The 19,748-nt window shown below is 50.0% G+C and overlaps 1 protein-coding gene across 1 annotated transcript; it reads left to right on the top strand.

Moving 5' to 3' along the window:
- The first annotated feature begins 5,865 nt into the window (after nt 1-5,865).
- Nucleotides 5,866-17,456, top strand: LOC135897471 (neprilysin-1-like). Its single transcript, XM_070533099.1, has 3 exons — nt 5,866-6,114; nt 7,710-7,886; nt 15,101-17,456. Exons 1-3 carry the CDS (start codon nt 5,896-5,898, stop codon nt 17,096-17,098), a joined length of 2,394 nt encoding a protein of 797 aa, XP_070389200.1. The 5' UTR covers nt 5,866-5,895; the 3' UTR covers nt 17,099-17,456.
- The last annotated feature ends 2,292 nt before the right edge of the window (nt 17,457-19,748 follow it).

Here is a 19,748-nt window from a genome sequence, read left to right as displayed (position 1 = left end):
GTTTTCATGTGGTGCGTTGTTCCCTTTGCCTTGAAAGTACTGTGCATGAGTTTTCACTCCGATGGACAGAGGGAGGGCACGGGGGGAGGGGGAGGGCTATACACAGGTTGAATGAACGGATATTCGTATGAACTCGTTCGCGTAGTGAATTGCGAACAAACCGCGCAACCAAAGCGAAGCGCGCAAGCGAGAGTTGATAAATGTTTACAATGAACATGCACCAAGTCGCTAGCCTTCGTAGTTAGTGCATGGCTTGAACAGAACGCGCATTTGTGCTTTAAGAAGTGAGATTCTGCGGGTTTACGAAGTACACATTGCATATTGAGCTTCAGAACAACTTGCGATTGCGATAGCCCCGTGTGCCCTAAAAAAGCTACAGTTCCCCCCTTGCTTCGAAACAATTATTTTAAGCCACCTGAACACAACTTCTCTCTTTGTGCAGCGCATTGCGGAGCGAAGCCTTCCACATCCGGCGTAGTGAAGAGTCCTGTGGGGTTCACGCGCGTGGTGCCCATGTTGGAAACCAGTTACATGCGTGTTCCCCCCGCCGCGAAGAAGCCGTTGTTCGTTCGGTGACCGCCGGTGGCGCTATACGACAGCCGTTGCAATAGGGAGCCTCCCTGCAAGATCTGTAGCCGTGGCACAACGTACACGTTTATTTACATTCAGCGTAGCGTCTGTTTTATTGCACGTATGCTGATTAACGACGTTCCCTCAACAGCGGTTCCAGCTGCAGAGTCCGGCTCTTAGAAGGCAAGTGCAGCAGGCGCAGGCGCTGCTGGTGCTGGCGCCGGTGCATCGAGAGCGGGCCCTGGGGCAACTGGGGCTGCAGGCTGCGCAGCAACTTGCGGTTCGGCAACTGCCTCGGCAGCGGCTGCAGTGTCAATATGAAACCTAGCTCGCTACAGCGAGTCTCACGCTCAGTGAGGTAACGACAGAACAAACCGCTTTGCAGCAGCGGGCTCCGAATGGGAAAGCATATGTCCGATTCACTTTCGTACGCCGGGCAAACTAAATGAGGCTGAGATAACTTAAAGCTAGTGTAATATGTTTTTATTCTAACTTCGCCATCCGCCTTCCCTAATAGGTCAAAATGACTCGAACCAAGCCCGGATGGGCGGGCACCGCATCCATTTGGGCGGAGCCATAGCCACGGTGACCTATCACGGAGGGATAATGGCGGATTTGGAATAAACACGGATTGCAGTAGTACGTTATCTCAACCCAGCGTTTGCAGGGAAGGTGATAACTGTATAACGTGAAAGGAACGTCACATAACCTTCTTTGAGCCCGCATGGGTAACTTGAAATGCACTGGACATATACAGCTGAAGCTTAGTGGCACTACGAACTCGGCGTTAACAAAGTGTTTTCTCAGCAAATGGAATTTCCTGCAAAAAGATGGGAACACTCGCCATATCTACGGGAGTCACAAGTGTGCTGGTGTATTCCAGCCAGTGCCTTCTTTGAAGGACGGCTGTCACATTAACCCAGAAGATAGATTTAATACCCGCAAGCTGGTTCCAGCACCTGTTCTTTTTTGTCATATCCACCACTGTCGGTTACGAGCGCTGGCTCCGGAAGACGCTGCCAACTTAAATCACGTGCTCCTGCCTCCGAGATTAAAGCGCCGTCTGTAGCGATCCCGGAGGCAGCGCCTTACGGCTCTCGCAGAGCCCCAGGCCAAAGACATGCTGACCTCGCAGTCGTCACTTCCGCTGCAACCGGAAGTACTGCAGGCTGCTAGCGCAATCTCTGCGAATACCACAAACTAGCATGAAATACGGAGACGCCCGCTCCAATGGGTCATGCGAGCGATGCAGTGGGCATCTATAGCAAAGAAGGCATTGTTCCAGCACGGAAATAATAGTTGCGCGGACATGACTAAACTTCATACCTTTTCGCTTTGCAAATTGATCATATTTGAATAAAAACATTGCGTTACAAATTCAACACGTTGCGATGATTACGCCAGTGCGAAGAAACGTTTTGAGTCTAGAAATGTACAATGTCTTCGAAGTGCAGAAAGATAAAGCATAACAACCAGCTCCACAAGGACGTCATAAGCCACAAGTGCGAAAATTACACAAATCCAACGTGCTCGCTACAATTCTACCGGACCTGACGCGGTGGTTTATGGGCTATGGCCTTGCGCTGATATGCACGAGGTCGTAGGGTCAAATCCTGGCCACGACGGCCGCATTTCGATTGGGGGCGAAATGCGAAAACGCACGTGTACTTAGATTTACGTGCAGTGGAACACTTCCGTAGGCAACACATATCGGTGTAGATGTGGGAGGCTCATGTGGTAGCTAACGACAAGCAACGTTGCCTCGCAGGTACGGCTCTGCGCGCTCTCCCCGAGAGTGCGCAGAAAGCGAAAGCCGTTGTTGAGGAAATGAAAAACAAAAGTTTTCTGTTTCGCAGTTTATAAAAAATGCAAATCGAGTTTTGCCACAACTGCCCCACACCCCACCAGGCCCTCCTTCATTGCCAGGTTCAGAAGTGTCTCCCAGCACTTGTATGTCGTGCAAGGCATGCTTGGAGCGTAGAAGATGCTTTGGGCTGTCTTGGCTGTGCAGTGCATAATGTAGAAGGAGAGGAGCATCATAGGCGTTTTTGTTGGTTTTCGATATTGTTTGAGAGAGCGTTAATTGAATGCCTAAAGTATCCACTAGCCGACGATGAAGAGGCGATTTAAATAACGAGGAGTATCAGCCGAGACCCAGGCGGTGGAGAGAGTTTACAACGAGGGCTGCTGTATGCCCGCGAGTGTGCCCATGCGCAGGTGTGTTTCTCGACTGGGCCCGAACTTCGTCGCTGCTTTTCGAGTGTCTGTGAATGCGAAGAAAAAAAAAATATATATGTATATATAATGCGCGAGAATTATTACTGGCTATGTCGCCTGAAAAACGCTCCAAGTTCTGGTGTGCCTTTCATCCCATTCATTAGAGGGGATGTAAAAGAAAATGACATCGATGCAAGTTTTTTTTTTACATTTTGCCCGCTGCTTTTCCTAGCCAAAAGCGCCCTTTTTTTTTACTCGCGCACTGACCGCCTGACCGACTTTTCTAAAGCCGCAAAAAAATGCCGCCAACGTCAGCACTGAATGCTCCCTAACTTCTCGCTTCCCCGACACTCCCCCACGCCCTTCTTTTTTTGCAAAATTTTTCCCTCTAGGTGTCTTTTTTCTCCTTTTATTTATTTTCTCCCCGCCTTCGCACTCTCCCGGTCTAGTCCCCTCGTCAAACTAGGAACCCCGTTCAAAGACCTCAGGCGACAGCGCTCATTCTCTTGGAAGTCTCTCCCTTTACAACCAGGCACCACCGACAACAATCGCACGTGACGTCACTGCACTAACCCTTTAAAACTAACATGCCGAGGATGACGAGGCCGCCTTTGACGAAGATAGGTCCTCCTATCGAACGAAACGTTGGCCAGCCTTTCTGAGGCATCTTAACCCTGTTTATAACCTTTACGCCAAAGGTACGTGAGCACACTTTGAAACGAAAACTAAACGTAACTTTGTGATGGAAGGTTTCTTTAAGTCTACGATCTCGCCTGCGGGTGAGAAAACCGACGAAGCAGTGATCGGGGAAGCGTAACTGCAGATGTAGAGCTTTATGCAACGTCCGACGACGTAAGTGGGCGAGCTGCTCTGGTAATCCAGTATGTGCGCCACAGGTACTGAAAGACGAAGATATAGGCGATAAATTTAAGAGATGCGGGGACAGGGGGACCCTCGACCATATAATCTGGCAATGCGTAGATTCCCCAGGTGTCAAGGAAGGACTAAATAGTAGAGAAGCCTGGGACACCCTTCTGCAAAGCGCGGACCCCGCCATGCAGAGGAGAGCCATCCATCTGGCGGCAGAGGCCGCGAAGAGTCAACAACTGTTTGCCTGCATCTAGTCGCGGAGACCCCCACCCCTGTCCCTAGGCCTGCGCGCCAGGGGCAGGGAGTAGGGGGTCTCCTTCTCTGATGGAAATAAAAGTTTTTGGAACGGAACGGGCTCTGGAACGCAACCATCGGCCCGGCTCACGAGCCCTTGCCAAGCAGTCTCTCGCGAAACATGCCGCGCGCTCTCGGTTGATTGGTTGGTCCTCAACGAAACGGAGCAACCCACTACGGGGCATAGAGTAAAATTGGAAAGCGTGGAAGCGTCGTCTCCGATATCGTTAAAACGAGGGGCAAATCTGGGAGGCCTTGCGGATAATGGACGTTCCGTCTAGTTATTCCTTAATGGAGAAGTTGGTGCTGCGGCGTTAATCGTACTGGAGGGCGACGATACTGAGCGCAGTTTCGGTTGGCTGGGAACGCACAGTGGACGAACTAGGTTCCGATTTTTTTATATATAATTTTGAATATATATAATTTTTACAAATGCCTGCCCGGTGCAAAGGCCATAGCTACTACTACTCATCATCGTCACGTAGTGAATGTGTCAAAGAGCAGCGGCGCCGCATCATCCTTATCCTCATGATTATCACCCTCCTCCTCATGGTCATCACTGTATAGTCGTATAACCTGCATGCACACCAGCTGCATTTGCAAGCATGGGAACATATCACTGAAGTATAGATTACCCTATTGGCACGCGTGGTGGTATTCTCGGACGTCATGTGGGAAATGGGGACGTGCGTAGTTCCCTCCTATTACACCTAGCTTCAAGAAAATGGGGCGCTGCGGTGTTCTTGGAGTCATGAAAATGGCACGAAGTAGGGTATTGCAACTGAAATATTTCTTGAATAGCAGGGGCGTCTCGGCGAACCTTCTGGTGGTGAGATGTTGCATCAGTCGCGATATTTGCGACCATTCCCGTACGGAGGGGAAGACTAGGCACACGGAAACAGGTTGACCGCGCCAAACTCGTCATTCAGTCACTTGTGACTTTCTTCGTAAGACAGCCTTACAGGCTTGTCTTTAGTATATGTGCGGTATAATGCGAAACAAATGCCAATAGGCAAAATGTTTTTTTGTCAAAACGTTTTGTGGACGCGTTGCTTCCTTGTTTAGTCGGCTTACGGTGTCAATATTACACTCTGTGTTGTATTGGTCATTTGTAGAGAAGCTACATTGAACTACGGCACTGCAAACTACAGTGCGATTCCCCCTGTCTTCATAGAGCTTCCTAGACATAAATTGTGGGAAACGCTATTCCTTTCGCTGTCTCTCTCCTTAACCTTACGATGAGTTGCAGGCTGTAGACGTACGTTATTCCGGTCAGTCTCTCCTCCTTTCTCTTCATTAAAAGAACTTATCTCTTTTTCTCTCAGGGCCCGTCATCCCCATCATCGGTTGAGACCCTAGCAATCACCATCAGGAACAGCCCGGGCACAAGGACAAGGAAGAGGCTGCGCCACTTTGTGCTCCTGTACCCACGCATCGTTATTACTGTATAAACCGGTGGTGCCACCCCATTCACGGGCTAGGCCCGGGTGTGTGAACACTCCTATGGCTAGCAGTTGGCGATGGCAAATGGGGTTGACGAAGACGCATGAAGCGGTGCATGACCACGAAGCGCCACCTATACTAAGACAACGAAGCGCTACCGGCACAAACTAAAATCAGCAGAGGTGGCAGTGTGATGGGCACTGCGTGGAGAACTGTTGCTTTTCATTTCCTGTCTTTTACTTGGTTTTTGTACCTAGGTACTCGTGTGACTGGTCGCTTCAAAAGACATGTGCTGTGCCATCATCATAGTCGTCGCCACCACCGCCATCATTATCATCATCATCATCATCATCATCATCTTCTTCTTCTTCTTCTTCTTCTTCTTCTTCTACTTCTTCTTCTTCTTCTTCATCACAAGCGCGTGCCTCAGTGCATGCGCCGATCAGAAGAAGCCTCGGGTCAGCTGCCAGTACCTGCACTTCGGCCATTTTGCCGTTCACGATGAACAAAGACGACAAGACCCCCGAGGTGTCCAAGTCGCGGAGGAGCAGCAGCCGCAAGAAGTCCCGCAGCGACTCGCACCACAAGACCGCCGACGAGGCTTACTCCGAGCAGACGCAGGATCGGACGCTGGACAGGTCTAGCCCTGCTCGACACGGTACGCGAAAGGTCAAGCGGGCTCAAGATAGACTGCAGCAGGAAGTCAAGCCCGTCATGCAGGTACACTTCGAGGAGATGTTCTTTGCGTGGTCGTTCTCTTTCCCTATCGTATTGTACATTGATAACGGTGATATAACCCGGTGAAAACAAACACCTAGAGAAAAGTAAATAGTGGCGTGCCTGAATACTTAAGTTACTAAACTACAGTGAAGTCTGAAGACTTGCATCATGGTCGCTCCGTCCTGTGTACGGCTTCCATATTGAGGAGTTTCAGGTGGCACTGGGAAGGCTTGCTATCTATACTAAAGTGTTGCGTAAGCTAGCTGAGTCCTTCGTATGTACTATTTAAATATATCAGGATGGAAAAATAGTTTTTCACGGCATGCGGTCCACCGAATTCGATATGGTTTGTCACACTTAAATGAAAAAAAAAATCAAGGTCTACCGGCCGTGGTGAGTAAGATTAATTATTTAGGTCATCAGTGTATTCACAGTAACTGTCGAAAATTGCGAAATTGAACGAGGCTGAAACACCAAGCACACAACTCTCTAACTCAGCAATAAAACAAAAGCGATATCGCAGTTCTGTTATCAGCACCTATTAGACGTGAGTCACCATAAGACAACTTATATACAAAGCTCTCTTCCATATACCCACTTGTACGGCGTCTTAGTATGGGGAGACGCTACACCAAAAATTTGAATTTGCTTACATACATCAAAAAAGAGTGACCAGGGCAATAACAGACATTCCATACATTGAACACACTTTCTGTTAAACATAAAATTCTTGCGGCAGCTGACATGTACATGTACAGGTTCAGAGGATCCTACATTAGTGCGTGTCGCAGTAAGCTTGGCACATTTTTGGCACTTGCCCACCCAACTTGAACAAACTAATTGCTTATACTTTCATTGCTATAAGCACACCCACCCCCCCTTGGAAAACTTCATTATCATACACAAATTAGGGACTACAAGGACTGAGCCAAACATTAGCAAGCACACATATCAGTTTGGTTTCTTATGTTTCAGTGCATTTTACTTAATTGTTCTCATTTGTTTTATCTCTTACATTGTTTACACATTGTGGTTGCTCCTATTGGGTGGATGGATTCGGTCAAGCAGCAACATTTTCAGTTTTTCCTTCGTCTCCCTTCTTTACCGATGTATATATCTGGTCAAATAAATACGGGTTAATTGATTTATTGATTGATCTAAAGCTTGGCAAAATGGGTGTATCCTACATCGCTCGGAAGTTACTACTAATTCAAAACCCTTCAGGCAACGCAGCCTCTTAACAAGGTGTCGCAAGGCACGAATATAGTTGTTTCCACTCTGAGTTTTACTTGAGACACCCACCGTGGTTGCTCAGTGGCTGTGCTGTTGGGCTGCTGAGCACGAGGTCGCGGGATCGAATCCCGGCCACGGCGGTCGCATGTCAATGGGTGATAAATGCGAAAAAACACTTGCACCTAAATTAAGGTGCGCGGTAAAAAATCCCAGGTGGTCTAAATTTCCGGAGTCCAACACTATGGCGTGCCTCATAATTTTGCACGTAAGACCCCATAATTACGTTTTTTAAAGCTTTATTGGAGGTATAAATTCTGTGGTGACTAATAATAATAATAATAATAAAAATAATAAAACCGCAGGCAAACGCGGCCGTCCACCGACCAGGGGCCCCAGTCGCGGAAGCAGCTGTGACGTCAACAACGATGCCGCCCGTCGGGTCTCGTTCAACAAAAGACGCAGCACAGGATGAGTCGCGGTCGAAAACCGGAACGATTGTCGCCCAAGGCGGTGTTAGAGCCGCGCCAAGCACGCCTGCGGTACGTGACACTTGTTGAGAGAGTAAAACATCTTTATTAATATTTGAATGGCGAGAGCAGTGTGGGAGGACCCCTCAGTCGAAGGTCCCCAAGATGATTCCGGCGATGTTTCGAGCCCGTTGTATCACAGCTCGGAGGACCTCGGGAGGTAAATCCTCAAAGATGTACGCCAATCCTAGCAACTGATACATCAAAGACAGCGAAGCTCTGCGAGGAATCCCGTCCGGAAGTCGTAGGGCTCTGTTTTGCCACTGCCTCAAATCTACCCAATACTTTGGCAGAAGCTTCCCTGTATCCCGTTCAGTTACTTCGCTATACCCTTGCCCTTTTAGATATTTCACTATGTCTGAGTATAACAATTCTTTACTCTATAGCACCGGGTGTTTAACAAACACTTTCAAAATTGTTATAGATTACCTGTGGCAGATGGCTCAATTCTTGTCCCTGAACTTGTCTACTCGATGAGGCGGATATTACTTGAAAAAAAAAATAATTGAAATGCAGGGTTGACTAATTAACAAAAAACACTAATTATGTTTGCAACTAATCAACTTATGGCACATATTGCAATTTACAAATTATAGCAGGGGAGTTTGTTGGCGGATCCACTTGGAACGAATTCTCCGGATGACATCAGTTTCGAGATATTAATTCCCAAACATTGCGGAGAAATCTGTTGGCGTTCAAGTTACTTTCGTGCTCCAATGCCTAAGGCGACGTTTCGTTAAGAGTTAAGATTTTTTGGTAAGATTACCATGTTTTTTTTTGTTCTGCTTTGTCTAATATAATGGCGACATTTCTGAATGCATTGCGCTATTGATGCTGACACATGAGCTACAAATGAGAGGTTTTATTAGCTTTTTAGACGTTGGTGTACATGCATCCTCTGATCATATATGTTGGTCTTATGAACCATGGGGCAACAAACCTGTCCTTCCCTACCAATCGGCGCATTAAAGGCTTGTGAAGAGTGCGATTTTCTGCTTTTGCTTCCTTAACGCACTGCAAAAACCATGCCATCACAAAAGTGAAATAAGCACAAACCAGGTGAGCCACCTCAGGAGCTCCGGGGACCCCTCGAACCTCTGGATATCAGTTGCAGAATGCTTACTAAAGAAGATAAAAGAAGGCGAGCAGAACCACTCGCAGTCACAGGGACTGTCAAGACAAGTTGGTCACACGTTATTTGCACACAATTTCCCACAGTCTGCGAAAGATAAGCCAAATGGCCGGCATTGATGTGGTGTTTTCGGCGCCTTTGCGATTGTCGGGCATGAGCAAAAAGGAGAACTTTGGGGCTCGGCAAAGGAAACGACCTACGCAATCAAGCACCGAAAGCCCTAAGTCACTTGTGCAGAGAGAGCGGTTTACGAGATCCCTCTGTCCTGTAACGAGGTATACATCGGGCAGACGGGCAGGTGCTTGAATAGGAGGCTGAATGAGCACAATTATCACTGCATGGCTAAAGATTCACGTCATTCAGCCTTTCATTGCAGGGATTCTGCCTGCAAACTAATCCTGAAAGAAGCGGTGCTTGTGTGCAGGAAACGCAAAAAGAAAACAAGGGACGTCCTTGAAGCAATAAAAATCGGCATTTGAAAAGACGTGTGTATCAGTTGCCTCTCGGTATCATTCTCTGACAGAACGCGCCGATATCTTGGACTTTATTTGTAGAATGGGACTGCGAAATATGTGATCTTTGCTTTTGTTTTAAAGCGAAACAGTATATGGCTAGCCGATTCGCCCGTCCGTACGTCCATCCGTCTGTCGCCTGTACGCCTAAAACTCGGTGATACGTCATGCGCATGCGCGAGAAAAGAAAAAAAAAGGAAGAGAGGCGCGTTGTTGGCTGTGCCAGTAGTGACGTCGTTGCACTCAATCGCAGCCAAGCGCGCGTACAGCAGTTTCTCTCCGGCTCCGACATCGGTAAGCTGCGCATCATACGTACTCCTGAGGAACAGGCAGCTTTCGATCAGCAACGCCGTGAGGAGAACCGTGAACGAGCACGTCTACGCCATGCCGATGCTGCACTCGGGGCACAAGAACATGCTCGTGTAGCGGAGTGCAAGCAGCTGCGTACACCAAGCCGTTGTTTAATGAACAGTCGGATTATTCCAGGGAAAAACACCGGGGCCGCACGTTTAAGCTTCGCGGGTTAACCATCTGTACGGAGTTTTTGGCTGGTCATTTTTACTCTGGGTCTTCACGCCTCAGTGTCATCAGAGCGTGTGTACTTCTCAAGCGGCCCTACAGAAGGCGGGCATTTAAGCAATAAAGCAGTAGCTGCAGTACAGCGCCTGTGTACGTCGTTTTTAATGCATGCATGAGCGTGTCAAATTTAAGTGGGTTTGACTGCGCACATTGACGCAAGTCAATGTGCGCAACCCAACCCTAAAAAACCCAACCAACCCAACCCTAAAAGGATATACGTGTCAGGAAAATGGACGAACAGCGACTTTAATAAGCAAGAAAATAACAACCATAACACATAAGGAACTAGAAGACACACATCTAGAACATATAGTGACCGAAGTGATTCCAAAACGGAAAAAGAAAGCGAAGAGCACTTTCGTAATCAATCTATATAGCCCACCTAAAAACAGAGGAAACTTCATTAAGCTTTTTGCGGAAGCGAAGAAGCTTGCAGGGCAAAACACCCTAATAATAGCAGGAGACTTCAATGCGAAGAGTCCGCAGTGGGGCAGTAGAATCGAAGACAAGAAAGGGCGCAGTATCTGCACAGCTGCGGAAAACATAGGCTGCGAGCTACTCACAGATGAAAGCCAACCCACCAGACAGGGCAATAGCGTAAGCGTGGACACGTGTCCCGACCTAACCTTTGTCAGGGGCGCTAAGCAAGTCGAATGGGAGAACTTGCAAGAAAACCTCGGCAGCGACCACTACATCATCAGGGTCAGCACAGAGGCAGAAATCACCAGGAGGAAGATTGGCAAGGCAAGTCTAACAGACTGGGATGCCTTTAGAGTCCACTGTAAACAGCTAAAAGGGGACATAACCTCGGCAGAGGATTGGAGCCACCAACTCAGACAAATAAGAGATCTCTACACGAAAGAAGTGGAACGAACAGAACAAGCACCAGAAGTGGACAAACGACTCCTCAGGTTATGGGAGGCACGACGAGGCCTAACCAAGCGGTGGAAGCGTCAGAAGCTAAATAGAAAGCTTAAGAAGAAAATTGCCGAAATAACTCAGCAAGCAGAGGAGTATGCAACGCAGCTGGCAAGGCAGGGGTGGCAGCAGTTTAGTACCTCACTGAATGGCACCCTAAGCACAGCCAGAACATGGCATATCCTCAGAACACTCATGGATCCGAGCAAGAGCAAGGCGGAAAGCAGCAAATCCATTCAGAGGTTAATCCACCAGTATGAAGGAACAGAAGAACAACTGCTCCAAGCAGTACGGGAAAAATGCTATGGAAAGATCTCGATAGAAGGCTACCGAGGCGACTACCAGGGTGACGAAAACTCAACTACGGACCGACCCATCACAAGAGAAGAGGTCGTCGAGGCTGTAAGGGCTGCAACAAAGAACACAGCAGCAGGGGCGGACAAAATCCGAAACTCGCTAATTCGAAACCTCAGCGACGAAGCAATTGATCAGCTCACCCTCTACCTCAACAAACTATGGGAGGATGGCAAAGTACCAGCGGAGTGGAAACACGCCGTAGTGGTGATGATTCCCAAACCTGGCAAAAAACTCCAAATTGAAAATCTCAGACCAATTTCGCTTACATCATGCCTAGGCAAGCTGTACGAAAGAATAGTGACCCGAAGAATCCAAACGCATCTTGAAGACGGAGGATGGTACCCCAACACCATGTTCGGCTTCAGGGCAAACTTGTCTACCCAAGATATCTTGCTACAGCTAAAAGAAGAGGTACTCGAGACAATGCCGAAACACGGGGAAAACGTGGTCATGGCCATCGACATTAAGGGAGCCTTTGACAACGTCTCCCACGCCGCCATTATGGAGGGGATTAACACCACTAATTGCGGGAAGAAAGTCCATGACTATATCAGAAGCTTCCTAACCGACAGAACAGCGACAGTAGGCCTAGGAGACCTACGGAGTGACGCCTTTCAAACGCCATGCAAGGGCACTCCGCAGGGCTCAGTAATCTCGCCAGTACTCTTCAACATAGCGATGGTCAACCTTACCAAGAAACTTAGCAAGATCCAAGGAATCAGTCACGCAATGTACGCGGACGACATAACGATCTGGACTACTCAAGGCTCACTAGGGGATAAACAAGAGGCACTACAAGAAGCTGCCACCTGCATCGAAGAATACACAAAGCAAAGAGGCCTCAGATGCTCCACGGAGAAATCTGAACTCCTCAGGGTGGGCAGACACCCCACTGATGCCCCGCTCGAAGTAAGGCTAGAAGGACAGAACATTCCGGAACAAAAGATGATTAGAATCCTCGGCATGTGGTTGCAAGGAAGCCGGAAATGCAGCCACACAATTTGCCTGCTAAACAAAGCAGCAGGACAGGTGGGCCGAATGATTAGCAGAGTGGCACACAAGCGATATGGCATGAAAGAGGAGGACACACTCAGGTTGGTCAACAGCCTGATAGTCAGCCGGGTCACATACTCACTGCCGTACCATGCAATCACCAAAACCGAAAAAGAGCAAGTGGAGACCATCCTCCGGAAAGCGTATAAAACAGCTCTCCACCTCCCAAGGAACACATCCAACGACAAACTCATGCAACTTGGAATCAGCAACACTTTTGAAGAACTAAGGGAATGCCAGCTCAACGCACAAGTACGAAGACTCAGCAATACAACGACGGGAAGGGCGCTCCTGACAAAGCTAGGTCGGGAAGTAGAAAAATCACAAAGTAGCAGGGCCACAATACCAGACCCACTAAGAAAGAAACTACGCATACAACCTATCCCTCGCAACATGGACCCAAACCTCCATGCGAGTAGGAGACAGGCTAGGGCAGAATTTTACGAAAAGACGATGGGACATCGGGACAATACAGTCTATACCGATGCGTCCCTATACTCACACGCACACAAAAACAACGCGGCAGCCGTAGTAGTAAATAATCAAGGAGAATTAATCACAGGACTCACGGCCGAGGTGGCAAACATAACCGAGGCAGAGGAAATTGCTGTCGCACTGGCAGCGGAAGAAGGTTATAGAACAGGAATATCGCTCAATATTCTAACAGATTCACAAGAGGCGTGCCGGAGCTATATAAGAGGCAGAATAAGTAACACGGCGCTCAAGATCCTCAGCAGAGTTCCAATCGCTGAGGGACAACCCACACATAACATTATCTGGATACCAAGCCACGCAGGGATCAGGGGCAACGAAGGGGCGGACTGCCTAGCTCGAGGGATGACCAGCCGAGCAGGAACGTCAACCGCCCCAGAGGGGCCACAGATCAACTGCGGGAACAGCTATTCAGAGCTATTAAACCTCTATAAGGGTCTAAGATATCAATATCCGCCACCACATAAAGCATTAACAAAGGAGGAGGCCGCAGGATGGCGGAGACTGCAAACGGGCACCTTTCCAAACTTACACCTACTAAGTAGGATGTTCCCCACGCAGTATAGCGCAACCTGTCCGTGGTGTGGAGCTAAGCCAACATTATACCACATTACATGGGAGTGTACAAGAAACCAGGCATTCCACAAACACAAAACACCAAGTGCGGAGCAATGGGAGAGCTGGCTCACCAGCCGCGCGCTAGAGACTCAAAGAGCTCTAATAGCGCACGCGTGCGAGGCGGCCCGGCTCAGTGGAGCCCTGGACTAGGGGCCCATCCATGGCTGAAGAGGACTCAAGCTTCAAGAATGAAGACTTCGGCCTCGACCTGCTAAAACCTTTAAAGAGCGAATAAAGTTTTCCATTCCATTCCATTGACGGCGCACATCTCGTAAACGGTGCACGGCGTCCACGCAGTTCTTTACCAGTGGATGTGCCTGGTAGCCTCACCCCACTATAAAATGTTTAACTGTCAGTATGTGCCATAAGGCAATTAGTTAAATTCCTTATGAGCGAATGAGTGTTAGTCAATTATGCAATTGAATTTGTCGGGCGAGCAATTTCCGCCTCTTCGAGCATAGACCAGCTCATGGACTAGAATTCTGCTATCTGCCACACGCGATTCCTTTAAAGAAAATTGGAAAGTGTGCGCTAAAAACATCCTGCGGGAAATCAACGTGTTCCCGCATGTGTGGTGCATGCGCGCTCCGACGTCAGCTTCTGGCTGCGCGTTTCGACGACGGCGGGTCATTCGCACACGTTCGCTTCAGGTCTCCGACGCAAGCTGCTTTGGTGGCGGCGGTTTGATTGACATTTCTCGTAAAAAGGCATTCTACCCCCTAGTAGGTTATATCAATGAGTCTTCGGTGAGGCTCACGCACGACTATACGATAGCGCGGTCCCTTGTTGCACGTTATAATGCGCGTCACCTTCAACCTGCCAAAAGCTGCGACGCTGAGTATTGCAGCCTCTAGCAGACACAGCGCGAGAAGCGAGGACTGGAAACGCTCGTGGAACGAGCGCTGTGCTGCGTTCGTGTTGTTCGCGTATCAGACCTCGTTTCTCGGGCTGTTTTCTCTGCGATACACCTTTACTCCTTTTTCAACGTTAACTCCGAAGCGATTTTCTATAATGTTCTTGTACCGAATATCGAGTCGCATGCGTGTAAGACCGTATGGAAGTGGCTTAGGTTGATTATTTCCGTGGTCATTAGTGAAAATAGGTGCTATAATGATATAGACTGTCGTGCTTTTCCCAGGTGAGGAAAAGCATCCGGGGAATGCGTTTTGAGCAGCGCGACTTGACATCAAAATTGAGGATGAAGCTTCAACGTGACAATCCACCACGCTCTGTTACCTTCTGCACATGCATGAAAAGGCCACGTTGAGCACCTTGGTACATAAAAAAAAAGAAGGCGCTTTTCATATTGGTTATATATCTGTCGGTAAGAAGTACAGATTTTAAAAGAGGTTCTGTCCCTGACACATCTTTGGGACTGAGGAGGATGTGTACGAATTCTTGCAAAAATACACAGTGCCGAAAATAATTTTGCCTCATACAACGGTAACCGCGATATATAAGTTAAGCTTCATACTTTATAGTCACCTTATAGTTACCTTAAGCTACCTTTATTCCTTGTAGTAAATACTTCTCCAGTCTTAACAAAGGACCGCGCGTGCTTGCAGCCGAAACAGGACGTGGCCGTAGAGATTCAGCACGCCGCCGCCGCCGCCGCGCAACAGTCCGAGAAGGGCGACCTGTGGACCTTGGCCGCACTCTTCCTCTCCGTCACCTTTGCCGTCGTCATCGTGTTCTTCGTCGTCCAGTCGAACCTCAGCATTGAGCTGTGCACCACGGCGCCCTGCGATTCGTTCGCCAAGCTGCTCGACGCGTCCGTCAATGGTTCCATGAACCCGTGCGACAGCTTCGGCCGCTACGTGTGCGACGGATGGCGCAGCAAGCACTCGGTCTCACTGCGGGAGTCGGTGTTCCGCACGGCGATCGAGGCCACCGTCGCGGCGGTGGAAGGTGTCGCCATCCCGGACACGCACCAGAACGCGGGCGAGCAGACGGCGGCCTTTTTCCGGTCCTGCTACGAGTCGCTCGTCAAGGCGGACGCCGGGTCGGCTGCCGACGAGGTCGCGCTAGTCAAGGCGTACCTCGCCGAGGCCGGCGTCGTGTGGCCCTGGATTCCGTCGCGGCCGGACGTGCTGGAGACGAGCCTGTTCCTCGCCTTCGAACTGGGGTGGCCCGCGATCCTTGACATCAAGGTCAGGGGCTCCTCGGCGAACTCAAGCGCCGTGATCCTCGAGCCTTCGGCCTGGTTCACGCGACTGATCCCCCTGATTGATTCGAGAACAACGAGCGAGGTGCAGCGGAAGGGGTACTTCGACGCTCTCGTCCAGCACTACGGCGGCGTCGGGAACGTCACCTACAGCGACATCCAGGATGCCGAGCTTGTTATGAAGAAGCCGCTGAGGGACGCCCTGGCGTTGCGAAACTGGACCACGCTGGAAACGAACCACATGTATCCGGACGTTAGCGCGTGGGCCACTGCGCTGGCTAGACACAACGTCACCGGGGCACTCCGTTTCCTGTCGAGTAACGCGGCGTTCGTCAGCACGTTCGGCGAGCTCTGGCAAGAGTACGGTGACGACAGGATGCACTTGTACGTCTCCTGGTGCGCAGTGCAGTATGCCTCGATTTTCACCAGCCGAGACACGCTGCTTGCCACCGCCGCAGGCGGGTCCCGCCTCCCGAGCTGGACGTCTTCGCCGTCCATCTGTTTCACGTTCACCTACGGTGTGGTGGGAGACGCCATATTCGCGCCTTACAGCGCCCGCGTCCTCAAGTCGGGCGTGCGCTCGGACGTGGCCAAGCTGATGTTCTCCGTGCGCAAAGCGTTCACGGTGCGCTTCAAAGACGACCCTGCGTTCTCCGCTGACACGACCTTGCTCAACGAGTGGGCCTCCATAGAGGGCGTGTTCGAAGCGTTCGACTACCGGATAAAGCACGATCTTCACTCTCCGTTCCTGGGCTATCCGGACATGACGTCGTCGTTTGTGCGCAACTGGAGGAACGTGTCGCGGTTTGGGTTTCAGACGGAGGCCAGCGTCTACGTCCTGCGCACGATCGACGCCATCCTCAACAGAGAACTGTACATGGTCAAGAAGAACTCGCAGGACTTCGTGCTGCTGCCCTTCGCGCTGACGTCCCCGATGTACGACGTCGAGACGTCAGTCGCGATCAAGTACGGCATGCTGGGCGCGCTGCTGGCGTGCGCATCGGCCGAGATCGCCCTGGACTACTACGGCAGGCAGGCGGCGACCAAGCATCGTCTGGACGAGTCTCGAGAATGCTTTGACAAGGACGTCCGGACGATGTCGATCGCGCCGCGGGTGAACGTCATGCTGGAGGCGGTCGCCATCGAAGCCTTGCTGGACGCCTTCCAGGAGAACTACGATAAGAAGCATCAGGATCACGAGGACGTCGCCGGTTACTCGGCACTGGAGACCTTTTTCCTCTCCTGGTGCCTCATGAAGTGCGCCGCGCCTCCCAACGAACGCAACGCGGACGTGGATCCTTGCTCCGCACCTTTGCGGCACGTTCGGAGGTTCTCGGAGACCTTCCGTTGCAAGCCGGAGACGTCACTAAATCCCGTGCACAAGTGCCGGGTTTTCTAACGACCGCATGTGTTCGCGCTGTCATTTGCACAGGTCTCGTGGGCATATACGAAAGTTTTGAAAGGCTAGTCGTCTTCAAGCGCTGAGGGTTACGCGCTATAGTATGTCGCTCGTACAGAGATGCGTAGATAGTGCTGAGGAACTGTGCGTCTGGACATGGAGATGCAATTGATATATCAACGCACGCATGTTTCTCGCGGCATATCAGCGCTCACACAGAGACAGCGGACGACAGTCTGAAACTTTCGCAGCTCACGAGAGCCAGTCTTGCGGACAGCTATTGACAATTTTTCTTTAATTGTGCAGTTTTGTGTTTTGATATACTGCGAATGTACATGTCTCCGTTTTTTTTTCTTTTTCATGTGGTGCGTTGTTCCCTTTGCCTTGAATGTACTGTGCATGAGTTTTCACTCCGATGGAGAGAGGGAGGGCATGGGGGGAGGGGGAGGGCTATACACAGGTTGAATGAACGGATATTCCTATAGACTCGTTCACGTAGTGAATTGCGAACAAACCGCGCAACCAAAGCGAAGCGCGCAAGCGAGAGTTGATAAATGTTTACAATGAACGTGCACCAAGTCGCTAGCCGTCGTAGTTAGTGCATGGCTTGAACAGAACGCGCATTTGTGCTTTAAGAAGTGAGATTCTGCGGGTTTACCAAGTACACATTGCATATTGAGCTTCAGAACAACTTGCGATTGCGATAGCCCCGTGTGCCCTAAATAAGCTACAGTTCCCCCCTTGCTTCGGAACAATTATTTTAAGGCACCTGAAGACAACTTCTCTCTTTGTGCAGCGCATTGCGGAGCGAAGCCTTCCACATCCGGCGTAGTGAAGAGTCCTGTGTGCTTCACGCGCGTGGTGCCCATGTTGGAAACCAGTTACATGCATGTTCCCCCCGGCGCGAAGAAGCCGTTCGTTCGGTGACCGCCGGTGGCGCTATACGACAGCCGTTGCAATAGGGAGCCTCCCTGCAAGATCTGTAGCCGTGGCACAACGTACACGTTTATTTACATTCAGCGTAGCGTCTGTTTTATTGCGCGTATGCTGATTAACGACGTTGTCTCAACAGCGGTTCCAGCTGCAGAGTCCGGCTCTTAGAAGGCAAGTGCAGCAGGCGCAGGCGCTGCTGGTGCTGGCACCGGTGCATCGAGAGCGGGCCCTGGGGCAACTGGGGCTGCAGGCTCCGCAGCAACTTGCGGTTCGGCAACTGCAGCGGCTGCAGTGTCAATATGAAACTTAGCTCTCCACAGCGAGTGTCACGCTAAGTGAGGTAACCATAGAACAAACCGCTTTGCAGATGCGGGCTCCGAATGGGAAAGCATATGTCCGAGTCCCTTTCGTACGCCGGGCAAACTAAACGAGGCTGAGATAACTTAAAGCTAGTCTAATATGTTTTTATTCTAACTTCGCCATTCGCCTTCCGTAATAGGTCAAAATGACTCGAACCAAGCCCGAATGGGCGGGCACCGCATCCATTTGGGCGGAGCCCTAGCCACGGTGACCTATCACGGAGGGATAATGGCGGATTTGGAATAAACACGGATTGGAGTAGTTGTACGTTATCTCAACCCAGCGTTTGCAGGGAAGGTGATAACTGTATGACGCGAAAGGAACGTCACATAACCTTCTTTGAGCCCGCTTGGGTAACTTGAAATGCACTGGACATATACAGTTGTAGCTTAGTGGCACTATACGAAATTGCACGAAGTAGGCTTTGCGACTGAAGTATTTCTTGAATAGCAGGGGCATCTCGGCGATCCTTCTGGGGGTGAGATGTTGCATCAGTCGCGATATTTCCGAGCATTCCTGTACGGAGAAGAAGACTAGGCACACGGAAACAGGTTGACCACGCCCAACTCGTCATGCAATCACTGGTGACTTTCTTCGTGAGACGGGCTTAGACGCTTGATTTTAAAAATGCGAAATAAATGCTAATAGGCGAAATGTGTTTGTGTCAGAACGTTCTTTGTGGTCGCGTTGCTTCCGTGTTTAGTCGGCTTACGGTGTCAATATTACGCTGTGTGTTCTATTGGACATTTGTAGAGAAGGTACATTGAACTACGGCACTCCAAACTACAGTGTAATTCCCCCTGTCTCCATAGAGTTTCCCAGAAAAAAAATTGCGGGAAACGCTATTCCTTTCGCTGTCTCTCTCCTTAACCTTACGAGGAGTTGCAGGCTGTAGACGCACGTTATTCCGGTCAGTCTCTCCTCCTTTCTCTTCATTAAAAGAACTTATCTCTTTTTCTCTCAGGGCTCTTCATCCCCATCATCGGTTGAGACCCTAGCAATCACCATCAGGAACAGCACGGGCACAAGCACAAGGAAGAGGCTGCGGCACTTAGTGCTCTTGAACCCACGCATCGTTATTATTGTACAGACCAGTATATTACCACCCCATTCACGGGCTACGCCCGGGTGTGTGAACACTCCTATGGCTAGCAGTTGGCGATGGCAACTGGGGTTGACGAAGACGCATGAAGCGGTGCATGACCACGAAGCGCCACCTATACTAAGACAACGAAGCGCTAGCGGCACAAACTAAAATCAGCAGAGGTGGCAGTGTGATAGGCACTGCGCGGAGAACGGTTGCTCTTCATTCCTTTTTTTTTCCTTTGTTTTCGTACCGATGTACTCGTGTGACTGC

This window comes from Dermacentor albipictus, chromosome 2, assembly GCF_038994185.2.
Source record: "Dermacentor albipictus isolate Rhodes 1998 colony chromosome 2, USDA_Dalb.pri_finalv2, whole genome shotgun sequence".
NCBI lineage: Eukaryota > Metazoa > Arthropoda > Arachnida > Ixodida > Ixodidae > Dermacentor > Dermacentor albipictus.
The sequence above is the reverse complement of the archived record's forward strand: the minus strand, read 5'-3'. Positions and strand labels throughout refer to the sequence as shown.

What these genes read in the sequence shown, in the direction of transcription:
- LOC135897471 (XM_070533099.1), top strand. Translation starts at nt 5,896, where the DNA reads ATGAACAAAGACGACAAGACCCCCGAGGTGTCCAAGTCGCGGAGGAGC. An exon ending in AAGTCAAGCCCGTCATGCAG is followed by an intron (nt 6,115 to 7,709) that starts GTACACTTCGAG and finishes ATAAAACCGCAG; the next exon opens with GCAAACGCGGCCGTCCACCG. An exon ending in CCGCGCCAAGCACGCCTGCG is followed by an intron (nt 7,887 to 15,100) that starts GTACGTGACACT and finishes GCGTGCTTGCAG; the next exon opens with CCGAAACAGGACGTGGCCGT.